This window comes from Aquila chrysaetos, chromosome 24 (genome assembly GCF_900496995.4).
Source record: "Aquila chrysaetos chrysaetos chromosome 24, bAquChr1.4, whole genome shotgun sequence".
NCBI classification, from domain to species: Eukaryota; Metazoa; Chordata; class Aves; order Accipitriformes; family Accipitridae; genus Aquila; species Aquila chrysaetos.
This window is the reverse complement of record NC_044027.1, coordinates 9,703,265-9,718,376: the sequence shown is the minus strand read 5'-3', so window position 1 is coordinate 9,718,376 and position 15,112 is coordinate 9,703,265. Positions and strand designations below refer to the sequence as shown.

The 15,112-nt window shown below is 51.8% G+C and overlaps 1 protein-coding gene across 2 annotated transcripts in view; it reads right to left on the bottom strand.

Annotated features, from left to right (window-relative positions):
- Positions 1 to 15,112, bottom strand: part of TPRN (taperin) — a 21,296-nt gene extending 6,184 nt beyond the window's left edge. For both annotated transcript variants that reach the window (XM_029999867.2, XM_029999868.1), the window contains exon 1: positions 12,876 to 15,112. In XM_029999867.2, coding sequence (XP_029855727.1) covers positions 12,876 to 15,023 — 2,148 coding nt within the window. In that variant the 5' untranslated portion in view covers positions 15,024 to 15,112. The remainder of the gene's footprint in view (positions 1 to 12,875) is intronic.

Here is a 15,112-nt window from a genome sequence, read left to right as displayed (position 1 = left end):
GCAGAGAAGAACTGCTGATGCCAGCATACAACAGACAAACAAGGAGGATAAGCTTGCCAGGAATAAATTTATGCCAAAAGTAGGGAAGTATCTAGCCAATGCGGATCAAGGTTCAGGAGCAGCTGCCTAAGAGGGTGTTGTGATCCCTTTACTTCTAACTACAATTAAAATTGAGCTAATAGGGTTATGAACAGAATTAAAAGGACATGGTTGCTTGTGACAGGCAGTAGGAGCTGGGTGGTTCAGGAGATCTCTTCTGATGCTGTGTAATAACTTGCAAGAAGAAAGCACAGCACATTTGCCCCATGTGCCATATTTGCAGTTCCCTCATAAACAAAATACCCCACAGGCTGAGAAACGGCACGTGGCTCCAAAGCAGCTATCAAGCAACCACACGTGCTGCCCAGATGCATGTATTTCTTGCAACACCAGCAGCCGCCTCTCTGCATCTCCCACACACGGAGCCCTGGTGCGATGCTGCTGCTGCCAACAGGGTCTGCTGAAGCCGAACCTACAGCTGCACAGGGGCCAGAGCCTGCAAACCAGCAGTGAGCCGGAGCCAGCCTGCTACTGTGTTATCCTGCGCTGCCCACTGACAGATATGCTGGAGCTATGTGGGTGATAAGGGTTTTTAAGGCAAGACAGTAAGCATTTCATTGCTGCTTTTCAGAAAAGCAATGAGGGGAGCTTAAATCAAATCTGGGTAACAGAGTGAGTACCTAACGCCTCCTCTGCGCTGCAAATACACACGTCAGAGCTGTGTGCTACTCTGCTTGAGTCTGGGATGTACCTCAGACACAGGCTGTCTCCCTTCCCCATGCTCCCAGAAGGCAGGATGGAAATAGCAGAGGGCAACCAGCTGCCCTTCCCCATTCCCTGCCCCAGCCCTGGCCAAAGCCCTCCGACCTTCTCCAGATAACACATGAGGAGAGGAGTGATTATATTTCAGAGAAAAGGGGTTAGAATAAAATGGCCCTGAAGATCAGAGCATCCCAGTTGCTGTTCCCTGAATTTCTCACCCCTGCTACTGACCTAGATGCTCCCTGATCCGAGCCAGGCAGCAGAGCAGGCAGTGACTGCTCACAATGTGGCGTCTGTACTGCGGGGACGAGCCACACTGCCAAGCACAAAGGCCACGAGGGTGGAGGTGCCCAGGGCTTCTGGAAACTCAGAAGCTATCCCAGAACCAGACACTGCACGCAGGCCGCTTACCAGTGCTGGCAACTGCGCTGAAGGGCAAGAAGTACTTGACTAAACATGGAAAATAGGGGACAGGAGAGATGTGCCTTGGTTTTAGAATTTAAGTTTAGGAGATGGAACTAAGTTTTCCTGGTTTTCTGCTATCAGGAGGAAATCTCTAAGAAAGAAAAAGTACTTTGAGTCCAATTTGGACCAAAGCTGCATGTAGTGCAGGAGGAGAAAACAGCCCCACCAGGGAGTAAAACCAAAGAGTAGAAAGCAGCAGAAATGACCAGGAGTCAACCCCCATGCAGTGCCCAGAGGCAACACACCAACAACTCAGCCTAATCCCTGAACTAAAGCAGTTCCCGCTTGCCCACAGCCAATTCGACTTGGGCCATGCTCGCTCCCTGGAGTCAGGCTGGGTGTCCTGCAGAACGCTCTGCCACCAGGGTCTCTCGGGTACCTGCTGCAGAGAGGCCACAACGCTGTAGGAGTCAATGTTGAAGCTATTCAGAAAGAGCAATTATTAACAGCAGTACCAGCCCCACAAACCCAGGGCCCCAGCCTGGGGGAGAGCTCGTAACAAGATAATTTGCTGCTTCAGCAACACCTCCAGCTGGGCCAGTGCAGCCTACGCGAAGGCTGACACCAGGCTGTCTTGCTTGGCCTGAGTGCACCCCGGCACAAGGCCCCCTCCCTCCTAAAACTGTGTTGGCTTGCTCTTCGGTAGCGTCCCACTGCCCCACGCCCAGTGCGCTGCTACCAAGAAGCAGGAAGAGCCCTACAATACAATTGTGCTCTGCAATAAAGCACTCCAACGCACCCAGGCAAAGCAAACACCAGAGGAACAACCAGGCACTGGCACAGGGTCGGACTCCAGCAAACAGGCTCTGCACGAGCAGCCACCTTCCCCACACCTGCACACCCCCCCGAGGCACTCTGTCGACCTTGCCCATGTAGAGCAAGAGCCCCAAAACTCAAAGAGATAAACCTGCCGTGACATCACCTGGGTTCCCCCTGCAAGCTCCCCTCCCCAAGCATGAGGTGGTTTCAAGGGAAGCACAAAGCAGCTCTGCTTGATCCAACAGAATATGAAGGGCAACTTATTCAGGCAAAACTAGGGAACACATGGGTCAGCATAGCTGCCTTAAGAAACCCTCTGAGCAGCTGATGAGTAGAACTGAGCACTGCACGCAGGAAACACAGGCAGATTCCAGCCCAGGAACCATCTAAAAAGAAAAATCAAAAGCCCAGTAATGGCACAGACAATAGGTTTGCATAGCCAGCAGCCCCTTGCCAGACCATCTAGACTTTTATGGAAACACAAAAGGCGACAGGGGTCATTTTCTTTAGAAGAAAAACATATCCCAGAAGAGCCAAGCACACTCGAGCCCAGCCAGAGAACTCTGCTCATCTTGTCTCAGTAGCAGTTCCCCCATTTCTGCCTCAGCAGCAACTGCCAGTTGTGGAAAGGAAGAATTCTGCACCCTTCAGCTGTGGATGTTTGCAGGGATTTGTCACTATTTGCCCAGCTGAATGCTTCATCCAGAACTGTGTCACAAAACCAGAGTCAAACCCAAACTCATATATCTATATATTAATACTCTGCCCAGCAATCAGTCACACTGCGAAGAATAAGGCAGGCTTTTCATGGAATATTGTGCTGTTCAGCCACCAGATTCTTGTTGCCATAGCAAAAATCATGTATTTATTTGCTAGAATTTGAACAGTAATGAGCAATGGAGTACCCAGGAAAGAGAAGCCAGGGTAAACATTGCCCAACAAGCCTAAATCTGAGCAGTCATACAGGGCTCACTTAGAAAAGAAAAAACTCAACCTTGTTCCAGGAGATGCAGGCTGTCAGGACTCAGTCTGCACCCAGACCAACAAAGACAGAGCCCCCATGTACAGAGACATATTAGAAATAAAAATAACCAGTTTACAGAAACCAGCCTGTGACATAAACAACGAAAGTCAGCAGACACCTCGCCCCCAAAAGCTGAGGTGGGAAAGTCTGCAAGACTCTGCAGTTAACAGAAGAGCAAACACTCAATGGCTTCTCACAAACCATGGGTATCTCTGTTAAGTCTCAGGAGCAAACCATGGGGTTAACCTGCATCAACTCCAGAAGCAATCTCTTTAGTGTGGCTTTTCTCTTCACCCATTATCACATTTGCTTCTTGGCAGATGTGGCAAAGCCAAAGTGATAATGTAGGGCAGGGCGTTTTACACCTTTTAAACAGAAACCCTCTTTGGCAATCCAAATCCTCACTTTATAATGGTAAGGGGAAAAAAATTGTTCTAGGCATTAAAAGAAAAAAGAGAGAAAAAATCACCCTTTAACTATATTCCAGCAAGGAGAGTCAGAGTCAGCATACTGATCCCCATTGTAGCAGCCTACAATGGGACTGAAAACAACTGAGCCCATTTCCCCTTCCCCATAGAGCAATTGCTGTCTCCCAAACCAGTGGCTCTTGCAGGAGGCTGCAAGGGGCACTGCTGCCATCCCTGCTCAGTGTGCAGAGAAGCCAGATGGGATGGCAAGTCATGAAGCACAAGCTGGAGTTTATTCCTGCCCCTGCTAACATCACACAGTACCTCCAGCATGTCCAAACACACCGCACTGCTGCTGCAGACTAGATGAGAAGGCAATAGCTGTTGCATGGCGAAAAGAGGGACATAGCAATTTTTCAGTAAAGTGGTTATGCCACCCAAGTACTTCAGAAGATCCAAACAGCTGAGTAGCACTAGGGATCAAGGTTTGCCCTTTTCAGGTACTAGTTTTCCTCTGATCATCCTCTCTCCCCAAGGAATATAATCCTGAAGTGACAAAATCAGGCACTGCACTGACTCCCTAGGATACGCATGGGCTGCTGAGGTGCTGCTGGGTGTGATTTAAAGCAGCTTTTCACACGTGGTCAATCAAATGCCTCCTCCTTTCGCAGCAACAGCAGCAGGAGGGTTTTGGCTGATATCTGCAGGAAGGGTGGGCAACAATTCAACATGAATACAAGAGCTCAGGAGCCATGTGAAGAGGTGGGTCTCAACACAGAGCAACCTCCCACCTCACAGCCCCACGCTGCCATGGGGTAAAAGGAAAAGTCCCTGCACAAACAAATCACTGCTTATGGGACTGGGAACAGAGGGCAGATGCAGGTATTTTACAGTGGACAAAGATGCTGAAAGGGTTTACCTGGTTCTTCCATCTGACCCAGTCTGACCATTCTCACAGATCAGCAGATTTAGTAAAAGGAGGTGGAGGAGCAGTTCATAAACTGCATACCTCTGAGGGACCTTCACTTTTTCCATCTGCAGTCAATGATCTAGACAACTCCCTGCGATGCAGTTTTCTCTGAAACCTTTAGGTAAAGGATTTTTGGAAAAATGAGCCATTTCACAGGAGTTAGCAATGAGCTTATCTACATGCCTGTACTTGTCCTGAAAACATGGTCATGTGTCGGCCCAAATTGTTGAATAACTCCAGGCACAGTCTCTATGTGTGGCAGGCTGGAATAGTACCCTGGGGGCTGCAGTAGCATCAGCATATTACCAAGGCATTTGCTATCATTTGGGAGAAGATAAGGAGCTTTTGTACCTCTAAAGCCCTTCCTTGACACAGGAAGAAAGAGGTTTTCCCTGACAGGTACCCCTAGGAATGGAGAGGACTTGAGGCTTGGTTCCTGCATCATATTAAACCCGTACTGCTATGGCTGAAGCAGCCTAAGTGTGTCCAGGACTGCAGATGGCACTTCAGAAATGTACTTTTCTGTCATTCTGTACAAAAAGAAGAGTTTTGGGGCACAGGAGCTGGCTGCTCCACCATAGGCTCACTTGATCATGCTTTTCCAAGAAGCATTTTTCCTAAGAGTAACACTGAGTTTTGCTCAACTATTAACTGCATCACAGAGTTAGTTACTGAATAGAGCTAGCGGCACTAAAGATTTACAGCAGTAGCATGTCAAGGAAGCACTACGTTGCTGGCAAAGGAGAGGTTGCCTCCAGGATCACATCCCAGCTCCCAAGCCACAAGGCAAAACAAGAAAGTCTCCATTTACAAGGCAACCCACAAAGCCAGCTCTGTGTAATCAATATGCTGAAGCACATGGTAGATAGGAGCAATGCATGGAGATTCGAAATATTAAACTCCTTGTACAAGACGCAGGGAAGTTTCAAATTCCTGATGAGAAGTGACAGGCTAGGGACAGTCCAGGAGAGCATTGCAGGGCAGGCAGCTTTGTTAACTCTTCCCTTGACTGTGCTGGACAAGAAGAGAACCCAGCGCCCAAACAACCACAGGGCAACTGGAGTCCCAGTCTAACATGGTACAAAGCAGCTATTCACCCAAGGATCCCTTCATTCCTTCGCACATCTGCAGACAGAGGAGCCAGAGCCTTCCACAGCTTAACAAGCAATTCAAATATTACTTACTTGGCCCATAAGAATTGGACAAATCTCCTTACATATATGAAACAAATCTCATCTGAATACACAAAGAGAGTAGGCATAAACAAGATACAACTAGTGTCAAGACTTGGTATCTTCATTAACACCACACAAAACTCCCAAACAGCAGAGGATTCTGCTTTACAGGCAACTCTGAGCATACAATTTGTAGCTAGAACACAGTGCAGCGCTGGGACATGCCACCCACAAACATTTCTGTGCAACTGAGGCTGACCAGAGCAGTCCAAACAAATACCTCGGTTTGGTGCAAGTGAACAGTCTCCAGCTGGAATGGGACAGATGGAGCATCATTTCCTCGGAAATATGAGGAGGCTGGGAACAGAATTACTTCCCACCCTGGCAAGGAATTCATTCTAGACTACAGGACGAAAAGGCTTCAGTGATGTGAACAGTATTAGCTGCACAACAGAGTTCACGTTTCTCTTGCCCCTCTTCTGTACTACTAATATGCAAAAGAGACTTCCTCGAAGAGAAGTGACTAAGTGCAGCAAGTTCACCATGAGGCTTACAGATATGCCCTCAGACCTGCATCTTCACTAGCTGTAAGCTATACAATTTCCCTAAGCACGCAAGTGTTTTGCTCTCGTAATGTCTGAGATATTTTCTTCAGCTTGCCTATAGTCCTTCAAATGCCTACAAAACAGCAGCTCCATCCTGCCAAGTTCCCAAGATCACCTGAAGGGCACTTCTCAGAAAACATCAGCACCAAGTTCCTTCAGTCCAGATCTTCCCAGGATGTTTGTGAAGTTTCTCTGTGTGATACAGATGCTTCACGTGACTCTTCCTACACAAACTGTCCGAACAGTGATATTGTTACAGCTTCACAGCATACCCACGTCCTGCTGCAGTCACTAAGAAGAGTCTGGATTTGTAAATAGGTTTTAAATTGCCCAGGTTTCACTCAGGAGGGAGTGAGCACAACCCCAGAGGTGAAGGAGATGCTGCTGCAGCAGCTTTTACTGAGATGTCCTTTACTGCCACTGAACCTGGAAACTAAACATTTTAATTTTTCCTACCGTTGCCCACATACAACACAGACAAGCAGGACTTCTGCCCTAGCCAGCATGAGTGTGTACTTCCTCAGCTCTTCTCAGGAACACCGTGACTGCGTACTGGAAAAAGCAGAGTGGGGAAGAAAACCCAAACCCAAGACAAACTGAATACTTGAGATGGAGGGAAATTATAAACCATCTCCAATCTGGTCCACAGATTAAGGAAACCCATTAAGATAATGTTAACTGTAATCCGCGTGATCAGAATTCAAGAGCACAAAGCACTCCAAATCTCATCTCAAGCTCTGGGGCGGGCTGAGCCCTGGGCACGTCCTAACCAGCTTCAAAGCCAGGCCCGTCTCTTATTTGCGTAAGAGTTTCTATTTTAGCTCTTCTGTCCCGTTCCCCGTGCTGCTGACAGTGGCAGGCAAGCAGGGGAAGGGAGGAAGAGAACCCGGGGGGAATTTGGGAGCAGCTCAGACTGTTGCTGCAGCACGAGACGAAGCATGGGAGTGGCAAGGCCATGGAGAATCTCAGTCACAGAAAATTTCCCGCCACAGAGACGAGATAAACATGACGCATCTGCTCTGCCAGGGGTTTAGTACAACAAAGTACCAGCACTTCAAGGAGCTGGCAGGCAGCAGAGAAACAAAACACAACCTACTTCCCCACCGATAGCCTCAGGTGCAGCTTATGAGGTGGTTTAAAAACTACAACCGCAACAAAACCCTGATTTCGAGTCTTCAGCCATCAACATCACAGGCTAAAAATCAGCAGAATTAGAAAAGGGTAGGGAAATTGCCCTGTCTGGGTGAAACAGCCTGCTCACACCTGTCAGGTAGTGGAAATCACCTCCACAGGGGAGGGACCACGCCTGATCATCCAAGACACCTATTTTCTGAGTAGGACTTGTCACTGCTGATCTCATCTACCAAAAATTCAATACATCCATGTCAGATATGTACTACAGCCCCTCCTTAAATGCGGCAGCTGTATTTGCCCAAGCAGAGCACAGCCACGAGACAGAACATAGAACAGGAACACACAGCTCTCTCAGACCTAAATAACACAAATCTTTGTGCTGACCCCTCCAAAACACACAGATGAGGGAATCTAAGTAATTTTTGCAGAGAGATTTTTGCTTCCGCCACCAGGTTAATTTACTTGTGTTATGGTTATGTTATACACTGCAAAAAAAATACTTCAGGCAGTCACTGGAATTTAGATTCCACACTGTGCAGACTTGCTCCAAACAGGTCTGGGCAATAGTTGGAAGTGTTCATCCCTGCCAACATCTCGAGCCTACACCTGGTTCTCACAGGAGACCATCTCCAGCAGAACTGAACAGATGGAAAGCTACAGAGCAAGAAGTTCAGCAGGTTAGACCAACAAAACTGCTGCCCAATCCTACCCATGATGAAAAGCCAAGGGATGTTTAGAATAATTTTTTAACAGACATTTAAGTGGGCATTTGGAAGCCATATTCAGGCATTATGCAGCTCAAAACGTTAGAAAACAGACCATGCTGAAGTCCATGGAGGCTGGAACTTTTTGAAGTTCAGCTGAAGCTGAACATCTTTGAAGACAGTTTTGCAAAGAAGCAGGAAAGCAACAGATTGCAACTGTTTGGATCCCACCAACCTTGTTCTTGTAAGCCTTGTTCACACAAGGCTGCAGCTCACCTTCTAGCACTTGGCAGACTGCCAACTGTGACAAGCAAAAAAACCATTAAAACCATCAACAATCTGATGTCTGTTGGCTCTCAAGTTGTATTATTTGCAGGACTTTGGGTGGCCTGGCCAGAAGTCCCCTTTCCTGCACAATCCCCAAGAGGTACCAGGTCCTGGAGAGGATAAACATACTGACTTGGGATGAACTGCAGGATTGACAAGACATAAGGAAGGAGCACAGTCGGGGCAAATTCTGTATGCACAGGACCTTCATGGCAGAGTCCAGCCTCCAACAAGATGAGAACATGAAGCCTAAAGACAGACAACTACTTCTCAGGACCCCAGCTGTCTCAGCAGTTTGCAGTCCTTTCCAATCACTCGCTCCAACATGCCAGTCGCATGTTTTACAGAAACCTAGATTTCTATCTTGCTGACAACTTTATTGTACGTTATTCTGGCAGGTAACCAAAGCAAGATTGATTCTTGTCAGCTGCGCCAAGCTAGATATTATCCTCTGAGATCCCAAAGATCCACATCCCACAGCAAAGCCTCCCCTTCCTCCTGGGGCTGCTATCAGGCTGAAGTGTCTTTACTTCTTCTGTAATAACAGAGTACAAATATGAGCACTGAACAGAGGTCACCAACAGCGCTCTGCATCCTCTCCCCCACTCCCTGTTTAGAATAAAGGTCAGTAGGTCTCCTTCCACTCCTGCACATGTATCCTGTCCTCACCGTCAGAGCTGACAGCTCAGCCAGTCTCTTCCAGCAGCTGCCCAGAGCTCCGCTTGAAACACAGCACGTCCATTCAAAGCCGCAAACGTTCACTTCATTTTCAAAGTGAAGTCACACCCCCACTGCTTTATCTGAACTAGCTGTGATACCGCCTGGAGAGGTCTCAAAACAGCCATGGAGTAGATGAACAGTCCTGAAGGGCATCTTAACACCTGTAGGAGGACAAGAGCTCAAACTGCCTACCCACACAGGCAGCCTGGTCCCCAGGACGAGCACGTCTAGGGCTCTGTCCTCCGCCTGCAGATCTTGATTGTGTCCCACCATACACAACCCCATGTTCACCTTCACAGCCCTGGGTGAACGACGACTGTCCCACCGCAGCAGCTCTACTTGCACAAGAGAGCTGGGAACCCATTTTCTATTCTGACACAGGAACAGCATTTCCCTCTCTCTCCCTCACCAGCTCAAGATCCAGCTTCAACCCCAAAACAAACAGCTGCTTCATGTATTTGAAGTGTCTGGAAGGAGCAATAAACCTATTTTTCCTGAGAGGCCTTGAACACCAGCAGGCCATAACAAAGTCACAAGTATAACTTGATCCTGCAGCTGCGCAGCTATGAGCAGGGGGTTGGAGGTCCCTCCACGCAGACCACAGCAGCGCTGGAACCCACTGCCACCCTGTCCCAGCCACCCTCCCACTCCAAAAAGCTACAGAGGATGTGGACTGGAAGACGTGGACCAAGTTGGCTCCATTTTGCTGGCATCTCTACCATAGTCAGGCAACTAGTGGCCAGACACTTAACAGAAAAGGGAGGCCGAATTTCCGCATTTGAAGAAAAACACAATTTGCATCTCACAGAACAATCAGTCTAACTGCCACAACCGCCTCTCTCCCTCCTAATAGATCTTTAGCCCTGACTGTAAGCACAGACACCTGCCCATCCGCAGGAACACACCACTTCCAGGCTGTGCTAGACCTGCTGTTTACCTCACCCAGATTCCTGCTGGGCATCAGCAAGCAGATAAAGTTTTCAAAGTCATCAAAGTTTCAGTAAATACCACTTCCTTGAGCCTGGATCATACTTAAAGACCCTTCAGCAAATCCAAGGCAAGGTTTGGTAAGGAAGACACTCAGCAGGAGGTGGGCTCATCCAGCACATCTGCCTCGAGAGAATCACCCCAAAAGACCCGGGTAGCTGCCCATTGAAACCAGCATCAGGTTTGATTTTGATACCCCCAAAAGAGAAAGGGACATTGGTTTTACCAAAGAACTGCAGCTTCCAGCTCACAGGAAATGTCTGCTTCTGCCCAATTCAGGCCAAAATCAAGTTTCTGAAAACCCCGACATATCTACAAAACAGAACCCTTGTTTTTGACCGGTTGCCTTGGTGACACACAGTGATCTCTTGGGAAGAAACCAAGGAATGTGTCCTAATACTAGCTCCTTCCTTTTCGGGCATCAACGCTCAGCCTTATTACCCAGAATAAAAGCCACAAACATCCTCTAGGTTAAGAGTAAACAGAAATCTTTCCATTTGCTACAGCATCAGCATCTTCTAAACCCTGGCAACAAAGTCAAACTCCATGCTTGCCACTCCTAGCAGGAAGGGACCTGAAAGAAAACCTGGTGTTTCTGTCACTACATCACCACATTTAATTTTACCCAGAAACTTGTATCTCTATTTCTCCTTAAGCTGGATCTTATTTTCCAAAGGGTCCCCATTTGTTTCAGCCTCCTGAACCCTGCAATGGAACAGGCAGGTCCTCCTTTGCCTTTTAATATCTCTCTTCTCAGAAACTAGATCTTTATGGATGGAAGTTCTCATGCAGGATATCCCCCACATGTAATTCTTAGCAAACACCGTTACAGTTGTATATGCATCCTGCAGTATTTAGCACGCTTCCATCTTCAGAATGCCTGCAGAGTGGGATAGTTAATGCTCTTAAGCCGATAAGAACACAGGCACAGAAGCTACATGACCTGCCCGATGTCACAATCCAACACTGAGGAGACAAAACAGTTGTTAACCCATTTTCAAAGAATCATATGATATTTTATGTTGGGAAAGGACCTCTGGAGGTCTCTAGCCCAAACTCCTGCTCCAAGCAGGTCTGACCTTCTCAGTTGCTCAAGGCTCTCCCCAGGCAAGTTTCAAATAGCTCCAAGGACGGAGATGCAACTACTTCTCTGGGTTCTGGTTCGTGTTTGACCAACCTTAAACAATGCAGTCACTGCACTAGCCTTGTCCTCATCTCCCTCCCTCCTTTTTGTACAGTTAAGAAAGGCTTCCACTGCGCACCATGTATTTGGTTTTGCTTACTTGAGGCTTTATTCTTTTACCAGCAAGGCTGCTGCCCCAACAGCACCACCCTGCCCAGAGAAATGAGCTCCCCTGGCTGCATCAGAAGCCAGGCTTATTTAAGAGTGTCTGTCCCGCAACGTTTCCTCTGTATTTTCTGCTCCATCCTAAGAGTACCGGGAACTGTAACATGTTGTCTTGATATTTTCACCATTTATACCACACACCTAATTTGGTGTAAATTCAATTAATATCCCAAACTGAACTGAGCAGAGCCAAGGAAACAGCTGGAAGGAAACAGCAAGCCAGCAGGTATTTAAGCAGCAGAATAATTCCAGTCTGATCAAGCATTTCCCCATAGGAGGACAAGGAAAAACTGCAGGAGCACTGAGCGAGAATCAACACACCTGTTAATTTGCTTACGCTGGATCTCATGGCACTCAGGTTCCAGATCTGCTACCTGCATTGGTCACGACCAAATTAGCAGAGACTGCATGCTCTTAAGAAGGGATTTAACAATGTCAAGCCATGACAAACAGCACTCCCTGCCTCCCTTCTAAATGAGATGCACCCTATTCAAAGGATTTCCTCAAATTATAATGCTCAGTGCCTCAGGCACCCACACGGATTCAGTCCATCAAATATTTAGTCGAATTTAGGTAACGGAACGTCAAACCACTCTTCCCGCTATGGAAAAACATGTCACGTCGCAGACCTAGAAATCAGGATTTGTCACCTCGGCATGCTGCTTTCAGAGCCAAACGATTCATGCCTGCTTCTCTGGTGCGGCAAAATAACCCGCTCTTTCAGCATGACTGTGTCTTTATCACATCCAGATGCATTTCACCAAGCCATACAAAGATTAATTCTGAATTTAAGGCTTACAAGGACCTAAGTTAGATCCCAAGCAGTGAGAAAACCTGGCATTTGCTCCAAAGACACTTGGAGCAATTGACATCTCGTGGATCTTCAGAGATGTAGCTGCACATCCAGAACAAGTAGCCAGGTGGTATAATCCTATCAAGGGGAGTTAAGTTGTTGATCTCTTTCTGCCTAATAGAGACCTAATTCTTGAGCCTCTATCAATAGATCACTAATGCAGGGAAGACGCCAATGGCACGCTGCCCACTGTACTGTGTCGCAAGCCGAGCAGTGACCACGAGAAGCTCAACACGTCCATTATCCACCAGACACAGCGAGCAGAGCTAGAGAGGGGGCAAGTCCACAGCTGTTCAAACCATGCGACTCACCTCAATTTTCTAAATACCCCAAATATTTTACTTTCCGTTATCATACCTCCAAGAAGCGACTGTGGGAGAGGCCCTGCAGTTATCACAGCTCATATCCCACCCTCATCTACTTGGTGGAACACCACCCAATGCCCCCTCCCCCTGAAGGCAAGCCTCTGGCTCTCAAAAGGACTGGAAAAACACTGCCCATCTTCCCACCCAGTGCCTCATGAAAAGACAAGCCAAAAGTAGTACCCAGCTACTTTCAGCCCGGCTTTTCAGCGCCGAGACACCCCAGGCAGTTACCTTCTTGCGGCGGGAGCCTGTCTTGCTCATGCAGGACCTCTCCAGGGACAGGTACCCCCCGATCACTTCGATCTCATTCACTGTGGGGTAGCGCTTTTTATGGGACATCCCCACTTGGGGCCTGTCAGCGTTGTCCACGGCTTTGCCTTTTCCTTTGCTCTCCTCCTCCTCCTCCTCCTCTTCTTCCCGCTGCGGCCTTCCGCTAGCATCAGTGAGACTCTGCAGCCCTGAGGCAACGGGCTTCCTTTTGGGCACAACAGTGAAGGTGCTGCCTCCCCTCTGGGGAGGGGCAGAGTGCGGTCTGTAGAGGGGCACGGAGGAAAACTCCATCTCCAGGTCTCCAGCTCCTCCAGGCTGATCTGCCAAGCTCCCCGTCCTCACAGCCGAGCCAGCCCTGGGAGAAAGCTCCCCACTGTCCGGCTCAACAATGTCATCGATGTAAGTCACAGGTACCAACGGATCCAGAGGCGCCGGTGGGGAAGCGACAGGCTCTTCCTGCTCCGGGGCGGAAGCCCTCAGGGGCTCCTTCGGTGCCTTCTCCTCCGAGGACGGCGGCGCCGGCCCCGGCCTGGCACTCTGGGCCGGGGGCAGAGCCGGGCTGCCCTCCCGGCGGGGCACGAACAGGAAGGAATTGCGCGAATTCAGGCGCAGCTTGGCCAAGGCCTGGGCCTGCAGGTCATGGGCTGGGATGGCGGCCAAGTCAGGCTTGGGGGCCGGGTGGATTTCGAAGGAGCCCCCGGCCCGGGGGGCAGAGGCGGAGAGCGGCTGGGTGGAGCCGGTGGCACTGGGGGCCAGACTGGCACTGGGCAGGGGCGACTCGGCCGCTTCGGCCTCCTCCGGCTTTGGCCTCCTGGCGTTGGCTCTGGCACGGGAAGCGCTGGCGGATGGCACTGGCGGCCCCTTGGGCGGCGCGGGACGGCCGGCGGGGACAGTGCCGGGCTCGGGGACGCGGCTGCCGGGGGGCAGGCCCCGGGGGGTGACGGTGAAGGAGTTGGAGCCGATCTTGTGGAGAAAGCAGTTGGCCTGGGGGGCTGCGGCCTTGGGGGCGGCTGAGACCGCCTGGGGGGCTGCGGCCCGGGGGGGAGCCGGGGCTGCCTGGGGGGCCGTGGGTTGGGGGGTGACAGCCCGGGGGGGAGCCGGGAGCGGCTGAGGGGCCGCGGGCTGAGGGGGGGCAGCCCGGGGATGAGCCGGCTGAAGGACAGCAGGCTGGGGGGCGGCCGGCACCGCCGGGGGGGAGGCAGCCCGGGGGGGAGCCGGCAGCGGCTGGGGGGAGGCCGGCCCCGCCTGCGCAAATCCCGGTCCAGCCTTCGGGGCCGAGGCCCGAGGGGAGCCGGGTCCCCTGTGGGGGGGTGCCGAGGCTCGGGGGGAGCCGGGTCCCACCGGCGAAGGGGGCGGCCCGGCGCGGGGGGAGCCCGGCACCGCCGGAGGTGCAACCGGCGCGGCCCGGGGGGAGCCCGGTCCCACCTGCGGAGGAGCAGCCGCCCCGCCTGGCACGGCGCCGGGCCCGGGCCCGGTCGGCGCCTCCCCGCCGCGGCGTCGGCGGCCCCGCGGCCGCTGCCCGAACTTCTCCAGGAGGCGGCTGACGGTGCCCGGCTCGGCCGCCTCGGGCGGCTCCGGCGGCTCGGCCGCCTCGTAGATGACAACCTGGTCAGCGCGGATCTCGGCGAGGGCGGCGCCCCGGCGGGCCAGCAGCTCCCGCAGCGGGTCGGGGCGCCGCGGCGGGGAGGAGGAGGAGGAGGCGGCGGCGGCGGCAGGGTCCCGGCGGCGGCCGGGCAGCGCGTCCCCCTCGGCGAAGCAGGCGGCGGCGTCGGGCTGGGACTCGATGATGAGGATGTTGTCGGCGCGAATGGTGCGGATGCCGGGCACGGCGCTGTACAGCTCCAGCAGCTGCTGCAGCGGCCGCGCCGCCCCGGGGCCGTGCCCGGGCAGCCCCTGCCGCAGCCGCCGCCGCTCGCTCTCCAGCCGCATGAAGGGGTTCTCCCGGAGCGGGCCCAGGCTCTCCGCCACCACCAGCCGCTCCCCCGCCGGGGGCTCCGGCTCGCCGCCGGCCGCCCCGGCCAGCTTGGCCCGCTTCCGCTCCAGGATCTCCCGCTTCCAGGCGGGCTGAGCCCGCGGCCCGGCCCCGAGCGGCGGCTCCGCGCTGCTCATGGCGGCGGCGCAGAGGGCACTGCTCTGCCGAGCCGCCGCCGCCGCCTCCTCCCGCCGCACCTGAGCAAGGCCCCGCCGCCGGCCCCGGT